Raw genomic sequence first — 16,646 nt, 5'->3', positions numbered from 1 at the left:
AGAGACAGAGAGACAGAGAGAAGTCTTGCAGGGTTGGTGAAACCTTCTATATGATCCAGACGGCAGCTACCCAGGGCCAGGGAGAACCCGTGAGGAGGAAGACCTGGTTTCCTCTGGTTTCCAAGTTCATCCCATGCTTAGACCTCTCTCCATGACACAAGGGTTCCTCGAGCAGTGGCAGTTTCACGAGCTGAACTCTCAGCCAAGAACCAGTGGCTGACCCCACACATGGGAGCCTCCAGCACAGCTAGCAGATGCTATTTCTCTACCCCCCCACCGCCCCTGCGCCGCTGACCCCGCCCGGCGAGACAGCACATTTCAGACAGGATGCCCTCCCAAAGTCATGATGCAACCCTGGAAAAAAAAAATCCACTCAAGTTCCAAAACCAGGATCTGGTTTCTGCCAATTGAGAACAACAGAGACCAGTGGCAAAAACACTTTCGTTACAGAAGGTTCGCTGAATTGACGCATATCTCACACCACTGGACACGTCATACTCCCATCTTCCATCATTTTACCTACGGAGAGTGTTTTAAATGTACATTCTGTAGTGATCCACAGTTGGAGACAAAACATAAAACGGAGTAAACATCAGATACAGTGCTTGCTCTCCATGCAAAAAAGCAGAAAAGGTTTCTGTTTGGCTGATTTTGAACTCCAAATAACTACTCCAAGAAAAAAGGCAGACAGTGGGCTAATCGGATCATCTTTAGCTACATCAACAACATTTAAGGCTAAGAATTGTAAGTACAGTTTGTGCAATCTGAATTTTTTTAATCAGACACTTTAATTCATGTGTTTGAGAGGAATATATACATGACACGTACATATATACACATATACACTGCAGATTTATTTTATACAAAGCAGACAATTTCCACCAAACTATTATTGAGGTACTGGGATTCAAACTCAATTCCAGTCCCTATCTGAGACAACAGACTCTTCTGGTTTGAGGATATTTTTAAATATAAAAACTAATTACCCTATCTCACTGCCTATAAATTCAATTTCTATTTCTGAGGCTGCTTCTGCTGTACGTCTCTTGGTAGACCCTTTGCATTATGGCTTGTTTATAACCTAGTCTCAAATCACAGGAAAGACAGGGACCAAATAAAAAGCCTCTCAACCTTTTAGGAGGGTTTGGTAATGTAGCAACATTTCCATAATTCTATATCTATTTTAAAAAATCAAGTCCATTTTCTATGAAAGGACAGTTCTTTCTAAGTGGTGAATTTTATAGACAAAACATAGAGAGTATTAAATTGGACACATGAAGAACAAGGCCACTGCCAGGCGCAGAATGCTTTCTCTTGGTCAGATCTTCCTGCAAAACTAATCAACCAATGCATGCGGAGACCGCATCCCGCAAACTTTTTACAGAGCAACACCGTCCAGGTTTCCCATGGTGTCAGCCTACTAAGAACTTCCAAGGCCATCCTGGATTGGGTTGCAGAGTAGACATATGCAATGCACAACAAACACTCTCCCTTCTAAACCCTACTGACTCCTTAAAAAGAGTCTTTCACAAACATGTCAAAGAGAGCAAATTAACAACCACAATTTACAGGTTCAGCAGGGATGGCGAAGGTCAAAGGCAAACCAAAGTAAATTGACACTGATAAAGAATTAAAACAGCCTATGGTTTGGTTTTTTTTTTTTTTTAAAAAAAGAACCTTCAAGTCCTTCCTACTCTCTGTGTCGGTTATATGAGCTTATCTGAAGAACCTCAGAAAGTTCCTCATCAAAAATCTACCCCTAGATTGCTAGCTCAGCCACCAATTAGCTGTTCAAGCTCTGACAGTCTCTAACTCTTTAGACCTTACTTTTCTTATCTATGAAATGAGGGAGTTAACAAGGTGACTCTGAGGTTCCTTCCAGCTCTAACCGTTCCACGGTTTATGATCAAAGGCTGTGGCTACCCCCTAACTCGACTCGGCAGATGATAGTAGCAGACAAAGCCGAGCTCTTTCTCAGACCTTCCTGATCAAGATGCTTTCTGCTTCTTGTGTCATAAGCATCTCAGATCAAATGAATAGTAAGGAGAGGATAAAAGAATGAACCAAGATTATTGAGATGATATTTCTCAGTAAGGAAGAAAAACACATTTGTGAAGAGGAAAAAAGTCACTTTGGGGAAACTGAACTTTTTGTTTTTTTCAAAGAAAGGCTCTAGGGAGCCATGTTCCTATTCTATGTTCTCAGTCCTCATTCTTGAGGCCCTGATTCTTCTTATTTCCAATCTCCCTCAAGATCAAAAATGAGGGAAAGGTATTTTTTTTTCCCTCTCTTCTGATTTGGCCAACTCTGGATCCTTCCTACAACTTCACACACTGATACCTGAACTTCCTGCTAAACTCGGATTAGGCCCATCCACCACGGGAGTTGACCTTTGGTAAAGGTATTTTAAATGACACTTTTCCCACACTGGATACCCACAAAGGTCAATATTTGACTTCTTCCCACTCTTATCTTTGAAGCAGTTGCGTTTTCTTCAACCTGCCACATACGAGTGAAGGCCTACAGTGATTCCTACCAGGAGCCCCACTTCCTCCAGAGGAAGAAACTTCCAGGAACATGGCTGAGTCCAGGTATTTGTCCATCTAACCGGTAAATCTAAATGAAAGCTGAATTCTTTAGACAGAAAATTCGAAGTCCAGCTACGCTCAAGCTGTGAAGAGTACAGTCCTGCTATTACTATATTATGACCTTCTAGAACCCAAACGTTTGTTCACCAACACCCTTAAGAACGGAAGTAGATTCTGCCTTCCTAAGTGTGTGGGTGGTCCCCGAGGAAGTATTTATCTAGCCACTATGGTATACACATTCATTCTTTTGCTCCAATATCCGTTACTGTCAAAAAAATCTGGAAATAATTTTTGATGGCCAAAGTTGGGGTGACCTGAAGACTGCTGAGTGAAATAATGTGAGATTTCACCAGAACACACACACAACAGCAATGATCATGTGCTTCTCTCCTGCCACTTCTGCCCCCGGGCAGGGCAAGCTGCAGGGAGCGCCCTCCTCACTGTGTTCGCCGGACATCCTCAACATCCCCACACCCACCAGGCCCACAGGACAGAAGGGAATTTGGAACGTGCCTTTCCACTCTGGTGCTAAACACGATACAGCCCTGACTCTTTTCTTAAACACACTCTGAGAGGGCCCCTGAGTTTCATGACTAAACGAGTTTCATTGTTGTTGAAAAATAAAGGACTTGCTTAAGTAGTTTCATATGTAAACAGCCAAGCTCCGAGGAGCATGCACACTACATTACGTGTAGTGTTCTCTTTTATTGTTTGCAGTTTCCAGTTTAGGATTTATCCAATTATCTATCTATTGTCTGGCAGGCCTGGCATGGAGGATTCCAGTTACAGGAAATGCTTCTGTGACTGCAGGCCCAAAGCAAAGTCTGGAGCAGGGGCAGCAGATCCGAGAGGGGTGCATATGCGCTGGAAGGGGTTAGGCTTGGGTGGGGGGGCCGCCCCGGCAAAAGAACCCAAGTGTGAAGTTCAACTACAAAGCTACTCCTAACTGCTTGGCATGGATCTGTCATTTATTGTAGGAAGGGGAGTAAAAACCGATGAGGGGTGTGTATGGGGATGAGGGGACAGCCAGCACCCATGCTTGGAAAGGGTCTGGGGCACAGACGACACCATGGGGACGGCACGCTGAAGTGGACAGCCAATTCGGCTGAGCTGCTTACAGAGGCCCTCCGATGGGGGATTTGGGAAGCTCGGGGGCAGACAGACAGATTTTCACGGGGGAAAGACTGAGGTCAGCTCGGCCCCGCTGCAGCTCTTCTCTCAGGGGAACAAGTTCTTACTGAGAGATGTTGAAACCTCAGTCTCCGTTCTATTTATCGTCAGGAGACTCCTCTAAAACCTAAGTCAGATCACCTCACTTCTCTGCTCAAACCATCCATTGGCTTCCCATCCCACACAAAACAAAATCTGAAACCCTTTCGAGAGTCTCCCAGAGCCTACAGTGCTTCTTGAGGGCAGACCACCCCAGGGGCGTTCAGGAAATCCGCAGGGACTGTCCTGGTAGTCACTTAATAATTGGGGGTCACCGGTGGTGTTTAGAGGGTCACAGCCTGACCAAGAAATATCCCACATCCCTTATGACTTTCCAACGTCCCCTGGATGTCCCTTCCAGTGAGAAACCTGACTCCATTTTACAGGTTAACACCAAGTGTTTTCTCCGAGATCTGCATAAACAAGAACCTAGGAATGCAGGCGGGAGTGATATATTTTGTGTTGTTTAGAACTTTACTCCGAAGCGTCACCACTTCAGAAATCTCACATCACTAAAGGCCACACCGAGTGCCACTGAGTTGCCTATGTAACACGTCTACAGCACCTGCCTTTACGGCTGCCACGTTTCCGGGGATTCTACGCAGGGCCCCCGAACACGTGACCACCCCACAAAGACATCCAGTGTAGCCATGCCTACCCTGACATGTTGAAATAGTCATTTTATTACAACCGACTCTTTTTTTGTGTGTTTCCTTTAGATATGGTTAAGGCATTCCATGGGTGATTTGCAATTATGTGGGTAGGTCAGTTGTATTTCCTACAAATTTCATTGCAGGGGAGTAAAAGGAGTGTCATTAATATTGTCATAAAAAGCGAGATCTGGGTCAGGGCGGGGCTACTTCCCTCCACCTCCCTCCCCCACGCCCTCTCACTCCGAGCCGCCCCTCTGAACACGGCCAGCTCCCCCGTGTGTCTCTCATACATCCACAGGGCTACCTTCCTCCATCCCCTGCCACTGCCCCTCACCCTCCTTTTTCCTTCTACAGAATTTATCAATGCCCAACATGAAATTTTGCACTGAATTGTATACTGACATTCTCTGCTACCAGAACTAAGTTCGAGGAGAGCGAGGACTTGCTATCTCGTTCTCAAGCACCACTAATAGTGCCTGATACATAACAGGCACCTATTAACCACTTGCTGACAAACAGAAGACAAACTGAAGTTTGGTCTTACAAATAGGGCTCCACCTGCCTGGGAACCAGCAAATCCTCCCACAGCCGCCGCAAAATGTGCTCTTCCTTGCACTGATCATGCTTCTCATGCGGCCCCCTTTGCCCAGTGGAAGAGCAATAAAAGGGAAGGAAGCCAGCGAAAAGGAAGAGGGCAAATTTTTCTAAATAACCATCTTATCAGGACAACTATGTGGCATGATACCGGCATGACACTGCGCCTAATCCTCACGACGTCCCGTCCACCCTCTCTACTCACCGCAGAGAAACACCATGGAAGCCAATATTGCATTCTTGAAGGCCAAGTCCCTGAAAAAATAATCAACTTCTATAATCTCATACCCAACAAATGTCACTCCAAAAATAACATGGTATTTTTAAGATCACCCAACCCTGGCTGGTGCGGTGATGGACTCTCTTATTCTCTTCTTCATCTTTGTTTTTTATCATGCTTCTGTCCCTCCCCTTCCCGAAATGGATTTGTATTCAGAAATTATCAGGAATACATGCTATTCAAATCAAAATGTCAATAGGAATTTTTGTGGACCTTGATAAACCGACTCAAAAAGGGAAGCCAAATGGCCAAATACAGCCAGGATACCCTTGAGGAAAAGAAAATGAGGTAAAGAACGTTCTACTGGATGTCAAGACCTGTAAAGTGACGACAAGTAGGACAGTGTGGCGTTGCCATGGGTGTAGGCAAAAGACCCGTGGAGTAGAACACAGAGCCCACAATCAGACCCCCACATATACGGACGCCTAATTTTTGAAAATTCCAATTCAGAGCATCAGAAAAAAAAGATGTTTCCCCCCCACCAGTTGACTGGATATCCACGTGGGGAAAAACAGAAAACTTTGCCCTCCTAACTCAAATCATTCACATAACTCAATTCCAGGCACATTATATGAATGTAAATGTGAACGGCAAAATGATACCACTTTTAGAAGTTAACGTTAGAGAAAATCTTCATGACCTTGGGATGGTAAATAAGGCAGCATTCAAATTAAAACTTCTTTCCATCAAAAGAGTCTATTAAGAGAGTAAAAAGAGAAGTCACGGGGGAAGAAGATATTGAGCAACACATATGACTAATGAAGGGCTCAAACCAAAAAGTGTAAAGAACTCCTACACATCCATAATAAAAAGACAGGCAGCACAGATGAAAAACGGGCAAGAGACTTGAACAAGCATGTCACAAAAGAGGATGATCAATAAACATGAAAAACAATCAGTAATCAATAACTGGTAACCAGAGAAATGAAAAAAAACCCCCACAATGTGGTACCACTACACACACACTAGAATATCCAAAATAAGAAGACTGACAATTCTAAATTTGCAGCATAGGCAGACTATCGGGAACTCTCTTACACAGCTGGTGGGAGCGTAAGCTGATACAACCATTCCGGAAAACCGGCTGGCATCACCTCTAAACAGCTCCACTCCTCGATATGCACCCAACAAAAATGTAGTATACACATACAATAGAATATTATTCAGCCTTAAAAAGGAAGGAAATTTTGACACACACACTACAGCGTGGATGAACCTTGAAGATGCAACACTAAGTGACATAAGTACGATTCCACTTATACGAAGTACCTAGAGTTGTCAAATTCCTAAGAGACAGAAAGTAGAGTGGTGGTTGCCAGCGGGTGAGGGACAGAGGGGGTAATCGCGAGTTAGTGCTTAATGAGTACAGAGCTCCTGTTTGAGAAAATGAGAGAAGTTCTGGAGACGGATGGTGGTGACGGGCACAACGCCGCTTCCAAACCATTTTTAAATAGTCAAAGCAGTAAATTTCATGTTGTATATATTCTACCACAATTTTTAAAACTACTTTAAAATTAAAAAAAAAAAAGAAATGGTAGCAACCATTATTGCAAGGTACTGCTACAAGCCGGAGAAGTTAACTTTAACACGCTCACAGTAGAGAGAAGACACCCATAGAGGCTCATGGGTTATTCGTCTGGCTGTTGGTAGTTGCTGGTTTTTTATTAGTCCATCCAATATCAGTGAACAATTTCCCTAAGTTGTTTCATGTGTCAACACAAATACCAACAGGAATTTCTAATGGTAAGGAGTGAACTAAAAGGAGTCCACAGCAGTAACCAGTATTATCAGCCTCACCAAGTATTCTATTGGTAGCATAACCGTAGCCCATTGCCATCATTAGCTAAGGTGAACTTAATACTGATCACTAAGTTAAAGATTATAGTTGATTAAAAGGGCATTAATATTTCTTGACCTAATAACTTAATTCATTTAGCTCCGTTACCCCAAGTTCTCGGCATATGTAATTCAGAGGGTTAAGCTACAGGTCACCCTTTGATGATATTTAACAGCAACTCTGATTATTTTTATTTTTTTTTAAAGATTTCATTTATTTATTTGTCAGAGAGAGAGAGAACACAAGCCAGGGGAGTGGCAGGCAGAGGGAGAAGCAGGCTCCCCACTGAGCAGGGAGCCCGACGTGGGACTCAATCCCAGGACCCTGAGATCACGACCTGAGCCGAAGGCAGACGCTTAACCGACTGAGCCACCCAGGCGTCCCTCTGATTATCTTTAAATAGCAATTTCAATCCATGAGACGCAACTAGTAGTTATTTCTCTCATGTGCCAAAGGATCAGAATTTACCCTGGGAGTTTATCAGAATTGCTTCCAATCTTCAAAAGCCCAGATTTGCATGCAATAGCCTAATCGTGGCTTTGAAAATGATCTGCCCACATATCCAGTTTAACCCATGGTTTAAGCAATAAAGAAAGTTGACTCGTTTATTTTCCTTTTCTCCTCCTGAATAGAGAGACCCAATCTATAAGGCATGTCAATGAAATGAAAATCTTATTTTCAAGGTTAGCTTTAACATCTACCTAAATAGTATTTCAAATGCCATTACAGGTTTTACTTACTTGAAACACCAAAGAGTTGGCATTATGACCCTTGTATAATCTACTAACGACTTCTGTGAAAGGCACTGCATCTTTGTAATCATCAGAAGTAAAATCACCACTGTCAAAACACTGGCCCTGGCTCACAGAAAAATGCTTGATAAATGGCCGTAAATAATATAATAAGAGCAAGCGCTGAGTGTGCGTGGTCCATGTAAGCTAAATGTATTATCCCATTTTAGCTGAACAGATTTTAGAACAGTCTGCGATTCCATCCCATTTTGTAAATTACCAAGCTGCACCAATTCAAAAATTCCTCTGAAACTCAATTCCCAAGCATTTGGCTTTTGTTCCTGGGATTTCCACTGCTTTAGAGGATCCAGCTTTAATGGGCTCTTTCTGAGAAATCTTCCATCGGTTCTGAGAAGTACTTTTATCGAATGCACCATTTAACTTCATTTTGCAATTAATGAAACTCTCAGGACATATTTCCCCTCCCCACCCCTTTTTAATTCTAGTTATTTTTTTCTTGCCTTTTGGGTAATTAGGAGCAGAAAACTACTCCCACTTGGAACTAAAGGCAATAAACATGGCAACAAAAACACCAAATGCCAAAAACAAATGTCATTTGCAGAGTTCTGAAAAGCCCATCTCTCAGAATTAAAAACATTCTGTGTCACCACAAAAGGTCTTTTTGGTTGCTAGCTATCAAATGGATCACTTTCTGATTTTAGTGAAATTCGACCAAATAGTAGAGCTTTTCAAGTTTTTGGTCCTCCTTGACAAGAACACTTAACCTTTTCCAGTCCGGGAAGTAGACGCTTTCCTGCCTCTGCAACTCGACCATTTTGGTAATAAAACAAACCACCAATTTAGTTGTTTATTTTGTTAGCCTAAAAATGTTTGCGTGGGGGGCGCCTGGGTGGCTCAGTCGTTAAGTGTCTGCCTTCGGCTCAGGTTGTGATCCCGGGGTCCTGGGATCGAGCCCCGCATCGGGCTCCCTGCTCCGTGGGAAGCCTGCTTCTCCCTCCTCCACTCCCCTTGCTGTGTTCCCTCTCTTGCTGCTGTCTCTCTCTCTCTGTCAAATAAATAAATAAGATCTTTAAAAAAAAAAAAAAGTTTGTGTGGTTATAACTGAATGCAAATGTACCGTGCCTGCTCTTCTCCTTTTAAAGTTTTAGATAAATCGTCACTGGACAGATTCAGCCAGGAATGACCCTCTGCTTGTGAGACCCATGTCCCAACCTAGAAACATGACAGAAAAGTGGGCAATTTATAAAGACGCCTATTCTCTCCATATCACTTTTCACCGTGTAGTGAAAAACCACTTCAGTCACTTTCCCAGTCACCCAGTGCACAACCCCAGAATTTTCAGTTCAATTACATTCCCAGTAAGCCACAGGGCCCCTCTGGTGATGGGGAATGCCATCAGGCTTGGTGCAGAGGAAGCGAAAGGCGCACTCAAATGTGAGAATAAATGGCTCCCACAGGATTCTCTATACTTCCTTGTTTGAGGTAGATCAAGAGCACTTTTAAAATAAACTTGGCATTTGTGTCTTATTCCAATGGAAAATCTGACTTCAGACCCTTCAGTGACACAAAAGAAGCTTTCCTTTCCTGCGCAACCGGGATCCAGCTTTTGTGGTCCTAACTGTAGCAGGTCAACAAAAGGGGTACCTGTGTGCCGCCGGAGGCTTGGAAGCGTGGGGTTGGCAGTCTTCGCCGGGGGGAGCGTCCGAATCTCGGGTCCCACCTTCCACCCTCCACCCTCATATATCCTGATTAAATCGGTCTGAGGTGTGGCCTGGTATTTTTAAATGTTCCCTGGGTGATTTCAATGTGCGGCCAAGGTTGAGACCCTGGTGTGTTAGTCGGCGCAGACAGCTATCAGAGAAGAGCATCGACCAGGTGGCCTATAAACAACGGCAACTTATTTCTCACAGTTCTGGACACTGGGAAGTCCAAGATGGAGGTGTTGGCAGATTCCAGATCTCAGGAGAACCCACTTCCTGGTTCACAGACAGCCATCTCGGTGTCCTCTCATGCCAGAAGGGGTAGGGGAGCTCTCTGGGGTTTCTCTTATAAAGGCCCTAATCAGATTCATGAGGGATCCACCTTATGACCTCATCATCTCCCAAAAGCTATGAGTTTCGTGAATTTTGGGAAGGGACACAAATATTTCGTCTATAACAACCAAAAATCTGGTCAAGATGCCCCCATGCCAAGCTAAGGACCAGGTGGGGCTCCCTCTGGGCGCAGAGCTCACTCAAGTCCTGTGAGGTAAACGAAGTCAGGGCTGAGCTGAGGGTACTGGTGTTGGCAGGAGCCCCAGAATCAGATCAGCCATAGCTTTTTCCCCACTCAGAAGCATAAGAGTTCCCCAAACCAGGGCAGGGTAGAGGGGGGAGGATCACACATAATTCTGCAGGGCTCTCATGCAAGGACCCAGATGTGGTCCTGATTATAGTCTCCCCTCTTTGGGGGCCCCAGAAGGAGATACTCCCAGGACCTGAGCTGTACCAAAGGCATTCGGACTCTTCACAAGGGTCATTCCGAACAAGGTGGCCATGTGAGGCTTTGGCCTGGGCCCTGCCTCGACGTGAGGCCCCGTATCCCTGTCCCATGTGTGGACTCTGTAGTACCTGGTGGTAGGGCTTCTCCCAACATCAACGGGGCCCTTAAAACCAGTTTGTTGCTTTGAAATTTTAGATCCAAAAAAGGTACCTTCAAACCCATGACTCAAGAGTGTTAAGATTTCAGAGCCGAGAACGGTGCTGTCCCTAACAATGCAAACACCTTATTTAAAAAGGCCACGGGAGGGGCACCTTGACTACATTTCTGGTTGCAGTGTATTCTAGGTAGAGCGGGAGAGAAGTGTGGGTTTTTCCTCCCCCAGACCCAAGACAGGCTTACGCAGCTCTGGATCCAGACCGTGAGAACCCGGAAGGTCAAAGGGGCGAGCTCCTCCCAGGCTCCACTCCAGCGAGTGTAGCCGCCGGGAATACAGGGGAAGGAGTTGCCGGCAAGGGGTCGCAGAGGCACAGAGGTCTTGTGAGCCTCCCGGCTCCCCACCTCGCCCTGTCTTTCAGGGCCGGCCACGGCCCGCTCACCTGCGCTTGCACCACCCAAGGGACCAAGAAGGGCCTATATACAGCAGCTGGAGGAAGGGGGGCTGGAACAAGGATTCATTTCAGATGGAAAAGCAAAGATCACGGGGGGGAACTTCTCACTCGTCCAAGAGCCTTGTGCACTCAGCTCCCCTGGCAAGGAATGAGGGATTGTTGTCCCCCGCTGAAGACCATCACCCCGGAGATGGGCTGGCTGGGAAGGAAAAGGCCGGTGGAGGCTCTGCCCTTGGTGTGTTCTGTCTCTGGCGGACCTCGGGAACGGAGCCCTAGGCGGCGGGAGGAGCCCTGGCGGCGCTCCGGACAGCTCCCCAGGGATGCAAGGCCTCACCTGGAGCTGTGTCCGGGTGAGGAGGCCGCTGCAGAGTGCACCCTCCCCGCAAGCCTGTGAAAGGGGAGCATAGGCAAATACAAGATGGGTTATGGCTGCGGAGGGGCTGGGTGGGAGAAGCTTCTAGAGGCCTGTGTGCGCCACACACGGAACCTACGTGAGCCACGTGTCGCGGCTGTTACACGGGAACGGAGCGCTGAGCTTGGCTTGCACCAAGAGGCTCACCGAGGAAGGGAGAGACGTGACATCAAGGTGGTGCGAGGTGTGGGAATGAATGGGGGGGGCGGGGTGCCTGCTCTGTCTCAGCCCTGGTTTGGAAAAGCCTGGAAGTGCACTCAAGATTCCGTTCAGCGAGCGCGTCTTTGTATCCCTGGCCTTCTGCTGGTCACCTACACCCGACAGCAGACAGACTACCGGATGGGGGTGTGCGGAGGTGGAGGTGCTTTCTGCCCCCACTTTCTGCAGCAGCAGCCTGCCAGGCTCTGTCAGGGCCAGGATGCCCGTCCCGCTCGGGGTATATCTGGACTGTGTCCTAAAAGGGTCTCCTGGGGGGCTCTGACCCTATGACAGCTCTGTGAAATCAGACCACAGACACCGTGAGGCACCCACAGCTTCAAGACGTGGGTCAGATAAAATCTGCCCCCGATCAGGCGTGCTACCTGTGTATGAAATGGGAGCACCACGTAGAAGACATGCCTTACTCTTCCTTTTATGATCCTTAACGTTGCTGCAATTGTTTAGGAATGAATTTCAGTTCATCAGATATGAATTGAGAACATCTTACACAGTTGGGGGGCACACAGACATACATGCATAATTATGATACAAACCTACTGTGCTTCATGCAAACACAGAGAGAACCCAGACAAAGGGAAAGTTAGTTCTGATTGAAGGAGAGACTCAACAAAGAGATTGGGGCTGTTGGGGGGCAGGGAGCAGGAAGTAGAGAGGAGACAGGGGGTGAGAGGTAAGCTGGAACGAGGACCAGTGCCAGCCCAGAAGGCCCTGTATACCAAGCCATAGAGTTAGGATTTGGGGCAGTTTTGGGGTGAGGGGTGGAATGTGACATGGAGAGATTGGAGGTGGCAGAGAATCATGGGAAGAAGGTCAACACTTCCTTAGTACCCAAACTGCCAGGCACAGCACCCTCACGATAACTTCGTAATAACCCCACGGAGTAGATGTTACTACCCCCATTGTGGATCTGGGTCTCCTGACTCCCCTGACAATATGAAGACCCATCCAAAAGGCACCCCACACAGCTCGGAGGGCCTGGAAGGAATGCAGGTCTCCAATGCAGGACACCGAGGAGATAACCAGCACATTCCACAGCAACACTCACCCTAAACCTCCTCTGCACACTCCTCTCCCCACAACCTCTTACTCCTGTACTGGCTGTTCTCCTGTCTCCCTTTCCTTCTTTCTTTCCTACCCCAATAGCTCCATGGTACCATTTCTTACTCAGAGCAACTGACTGCTTTTCTGGTCTTCCCACCAGTCACCTGAATTAGCAAGACAAAGCGGCTTCTTTAGGAGCCAATCTTCTTAGAAAATATTAAGAATTCTTTAGGCTAATAATTTTATACTCTTGACCAGTCACAAACTAACAAGGAAACAGAAGCTCAGAGAAAATAAGGATTTCTCAAGGTCTAGAACAGGTGTTTTAGGAAGATATTTTGGCAAAGAGAATGAACGGGGCTGGGAACAGGTGGTGCTCAAAGAGAGCGAGGCCAATTCACATCTCTCTCGGTGAGAGATTTCAAAGGTGGGATTGAGCTGTGTGGGGAATTCGTGTCAAGAAGGAACCACAGAACTGCAGGCTACAGAGTTGTAGAGTTGGAAAGGATCTTCAGGGATCATCCAGGAAAATTCCACCTCACAGATGAGAACAACTGAGTTGAAAATGATCTAAGGGTTTGGGCTTTGTCTGGGTGGATGGTGATATCACTACCCAGACAAGACAGACAGGGAACAGCAGGCTCAAGGAGGAAGTTGATGAGTTCACTTTTGGATATTTTGAATTTGGAACATTTATGTCACCAAGATTTCTTTTTTTAGTTTTCAGGAATTTGAAAACAAAATTGCTGGGTTTTGGCATTGAGAGCAATCTCTTTCCACAAATACTGTTTCACCGCAGCTATAATAAAAAAGAACTTGTAGCTAGAGAGTCCTACATGAAGATGGCACATTATTGCGAGTCTATGTGTTGTGACCAACAGTCATTCAAAATCACAAATAGAGAATGATTATGGGTCCAATAAAGACTTGAGGCACATTCTCCATTAATGTGTTTACCATTAACACTGCCCTATTTTCATATACCTACACGACAAAATACAAATTTCTCCCTTATTGGTAACATACAGATCGAACTTTGAAAAACAGTTGTTTTCCCTTCTTACTGATGCCAGGATGTAATTCACTGCTGTTTTGTTTTTGCTTTTGTTTCATAATATGTAGCAAATAACAAAGGAAGGTGAGCACTGAGTTGCTCCTACTGCAGGGGCAGCAGCCTAGCAAAAGTTTCAATGCTGCAGATTAAAAAAACCCTCAAAAATCAAGGAGACTTATGTCGCTCTTTCTGAGCAATTTGCAAAATGCCTTGATTTGGTCGTCAGGCAGCGAAAAGAAGTAGCATTTCCAACACCCTCCCAGCCACTGGGATATGTAGCCAATTTTAAGAACAAGATCCTCAAAGTTGCAAACTACCAAGAAGGCAGAACTTCCTGGCTGCAAGGTTCAATCACAGAATGACAAAATATAAAGTTAATAATGTTTAAAATAACTGCAGTTCTGTTTCTTCAAGAGCTGAATAGAGTGACTGCAAAGATGGGAGTCTTGGCAAGAAGGCAGAATGTAAGCACCTTCAGGTAGAGATCTTGGTTTTGCTTGCTGATGAATCCACATGCTTAACGCTGTAGCAGGCACTCACTATATTAACTGTTGAATGAATGAATGAATGAATGAATGAATGAATGAAGCCAGGAAAGAAGTGAACAAATCCTAAAGTAAGAGATGGCAAGGCCACTATACTTCACTCGCTGAGTCATTCATTTGGCAAATGTCATTGAGCATGTACTAGTACGAGACCAGTTTTAAGGCATGGTGGTGAATAGGCAAATGCAGAAGAGGTGGGGCTGGGTCTCAACACACTTACAACCTAGGAGAGGAAGAAAGAAAAGGACAGCAAACATCTGTGTATGGAAGCGGTATCAGAGCTTGGAAGTGAGGCCCCAGGAAGGTTGGAAGCATGGCAGAAATGTAGGGGTCAGCGGAGTCGCTTCCAATAGGGACACTTTCCTTCCTCCAGGGGAACTGAGCCTTAACAGATGCAGAATTTTGGAAAACTTCAATGGAAGCAGAGCACTATGGGATTTAAAAATAACAGGAACAAAAATGCCCAGAGCAGAGAAGACTGGATGGGTCTGAGGGGTAGCAAATCTTGCTACAGAGCAGCAGGGACCGCTGAAGGGCGAGCACTCACAGGAAGGGAGGAACTTAGCAGGAGGCTCCTTTTTCTTCCAGAAGAAGAGGAGCCTTTTTTTTCAATCAGGGAAGGATTTTCAAGTCTGTTACAAGGCATAAGCTAACTGGAGTGAGGAGAAAACTTGCTCAGGTTAATGGGATCTCCTAGGCAAGAGTTACAAAGGGCAGCAAGCCTAGGGAGACACGGAGGATGGCAGGGCCTGGGTGGTTCCCTGCGTAGGTGTGGAGCAGAAGCACGAAAAAAGCATCCTAAGTCCTGCCTCGGGGTGATCGGGATGATGGTGCCGAGTGGAGCCGACCGGCAAAGTCCGAGAAAGGTTCTAGAAGGAGGATAATGAGTTTAGTCCTGCATTAAGTGTTTTTGATGATATGTTAGGTTTGAGCTGCCCACAGGAAATCTGGGAGGAAAGCTTCATCAGGAAACAGTACATAGGCAGAACTGGACTCTGCAGAGATACCCGTTCCAGAATCAGCCACCTGTATGTGATACCGAAGCTGTGGGGATAGAGAAAGTCACTGGAAAGAAAGTCAGGAAAAGAGGTGAGAGAGAGAGAGAGAGAAAAACAGTATTCAAGGGCCTTCCAAACCATTTACTCAGCACGCCCCCTCAGAACATGTTTTTAAAGCAAAAGAGCATTCCTAAAACTGGTTTTTAACTTGAAACAAAGAAAACACCGCCACATCTCACCCATAATAAGGGCCATAGCAGCAATCTTTTTCAACAAAACCCAAGCTAAACCCCACTATTGGCCTCCGACCGGAGAGAGGGAGCACGATGGAAGGAGGAGAATGTTGCCCGCTGCTCGGGCCAGCTCTCCTTCCACAGACTTCCTTCGTGTTTCGCTCAGCAGGCCAAAAGCACCCCGGGCTTCGAGAAACACTCATGTCTGGTAGAAGGCAAGGGAAACGAATAACCTAATTCACTTCATCTGCAGCCACCACGGGTACAAAAACAAGAGAAGATGTGCGCGCTGTGTAGGAGGAATGTTCCTTTCCTACTCCCACCCTTGTCCCGCCCGTCTCTCTTTCCCAGGTCATTATCAACACATTTCAAACGCCTCGAAGATGTTGATAAAGCCGCTCAACATCTGTGCCCTCCTCCACAGCCGAGCGATGCATCTCAAGACCGAACCTTCCCACCTTAGCATGGAACAGAAGCCTGACTTCTACCCTCAGCACCCACAGCTCTTTCCACGAATAGAAAGAACCCAGCCAACCCCACTGGCTCTTTGAAGGTACGATATCCTTTTCCTGTGGCCTAATTTAGCTGCAGATTGAAAAGTGCAAAAAAAGCAAAAAAAAAAAAAGGATGAGGTTTTCACGAGAGTTACTTAGTGAGATGAAGCGGATTTTCTTCCAATGTCAAATTCTTGAGGCATATATGCTTGGTTTACATTCTTTATTTGTTGAAAGAATCTCTAAATTGTTCCCAAAGTATATTATTATTTTGACTGAGGAGATGGAAGTTCACGGCTATGAGAAAAATATTCTGTATTTTTCAAAAAGTCATCAGTCTTCTTATCAAGGACTCACAGGACCGTGTTGATGGGAACATTACCTAGTTGGACAGCTACTGTCACATGCGGCCTAACGCTCTTCAACAGGCCCTCGTCAGCTCTGGAAACCAATACTCATCAAGTGTCAACGGATCCACAAACCTGCGCCTGGCATCATTCACAGAAAGTGAAACAAACAGAGCAAACACCCTCTTGGGGTGCAATGGGAAAACTCTGTGTGGCCGCCTCTTCGGGGTGGAAATACGGAGTCCAGACAAGACCCAGGGAAAGACGTAACAGGTTAACTAGAGTGGTTCTCATGGGTATA

At 45.8% G+C, this 16,646-nt stretch overlaps 1 protein-coding gene and 1 long non-coding RNA gene across 8 annotated transcripts in view; one reads left to right on the top strand and one right to left on the bottom strand.

The window, feature by feature from the left end:
- Positions 1 to 16,646, bottom strand: part of BCL2 (BCL2 apoptosis regulator) — a 233,309-nt gene that overhangs the window by 191,405 nt on the left and 25,258 nt on the right. For 2 of the 7 annotated variants that reach the window (XM_064578768.1, XM_064578769.1), the window contains exon 3: positions 5,250 to 5,299. The exons of the other annotated variants lie outside the window; for them this stretch is intronic. In XM_064578768.1, the coding sequence (XP_064434838.1) occupies positions 5,250 to 5,299 (50 nt within the window). The remainder of the gene's footprint in view (positions 1 to 5,249; positions 5,300 to 16,646) is intronic. 7 annotated transcript variants of the gene reach the window in all.
- The window catches only part of LOC129046177 (uncharacterized), a 56,301-nt gene that overhangs the window by 31,380 nt on the left and 8,275 nt on the right, over positions 1 to 16,646 (top strand). Inside the window, exon 2 of the long non-coding RNA XR_008506993.2 lies at positions 15,856 to 16,057. This is a non-coding gene — a long non-coding RNA (uncharacterized LOC129046177). The remainder of the gene's footprint in view (positions 1 to 15,855; positions 16,058 to 16,646) is intronic.

Source organism: Mirounga angustirostris, unplaced genomic scaffold (assembly GCF_029215605.1).
Source record: "Mirounga angustirostris isolate CCGP_5_RB_7025 unplaced genomic scaffold, mMirAng1.0.hap1 SCAF_14, whole genome shotgun sequence".
Lineage (NCBI taxonomy): Eukaryota > Metazoa > Chordata > Mammalia > Carnivora > Phocidae > Mirounga > Mirounga angustirostris.
This window is presented reverse-complemented; position numbering and strand designations above follow the sequence as displayed.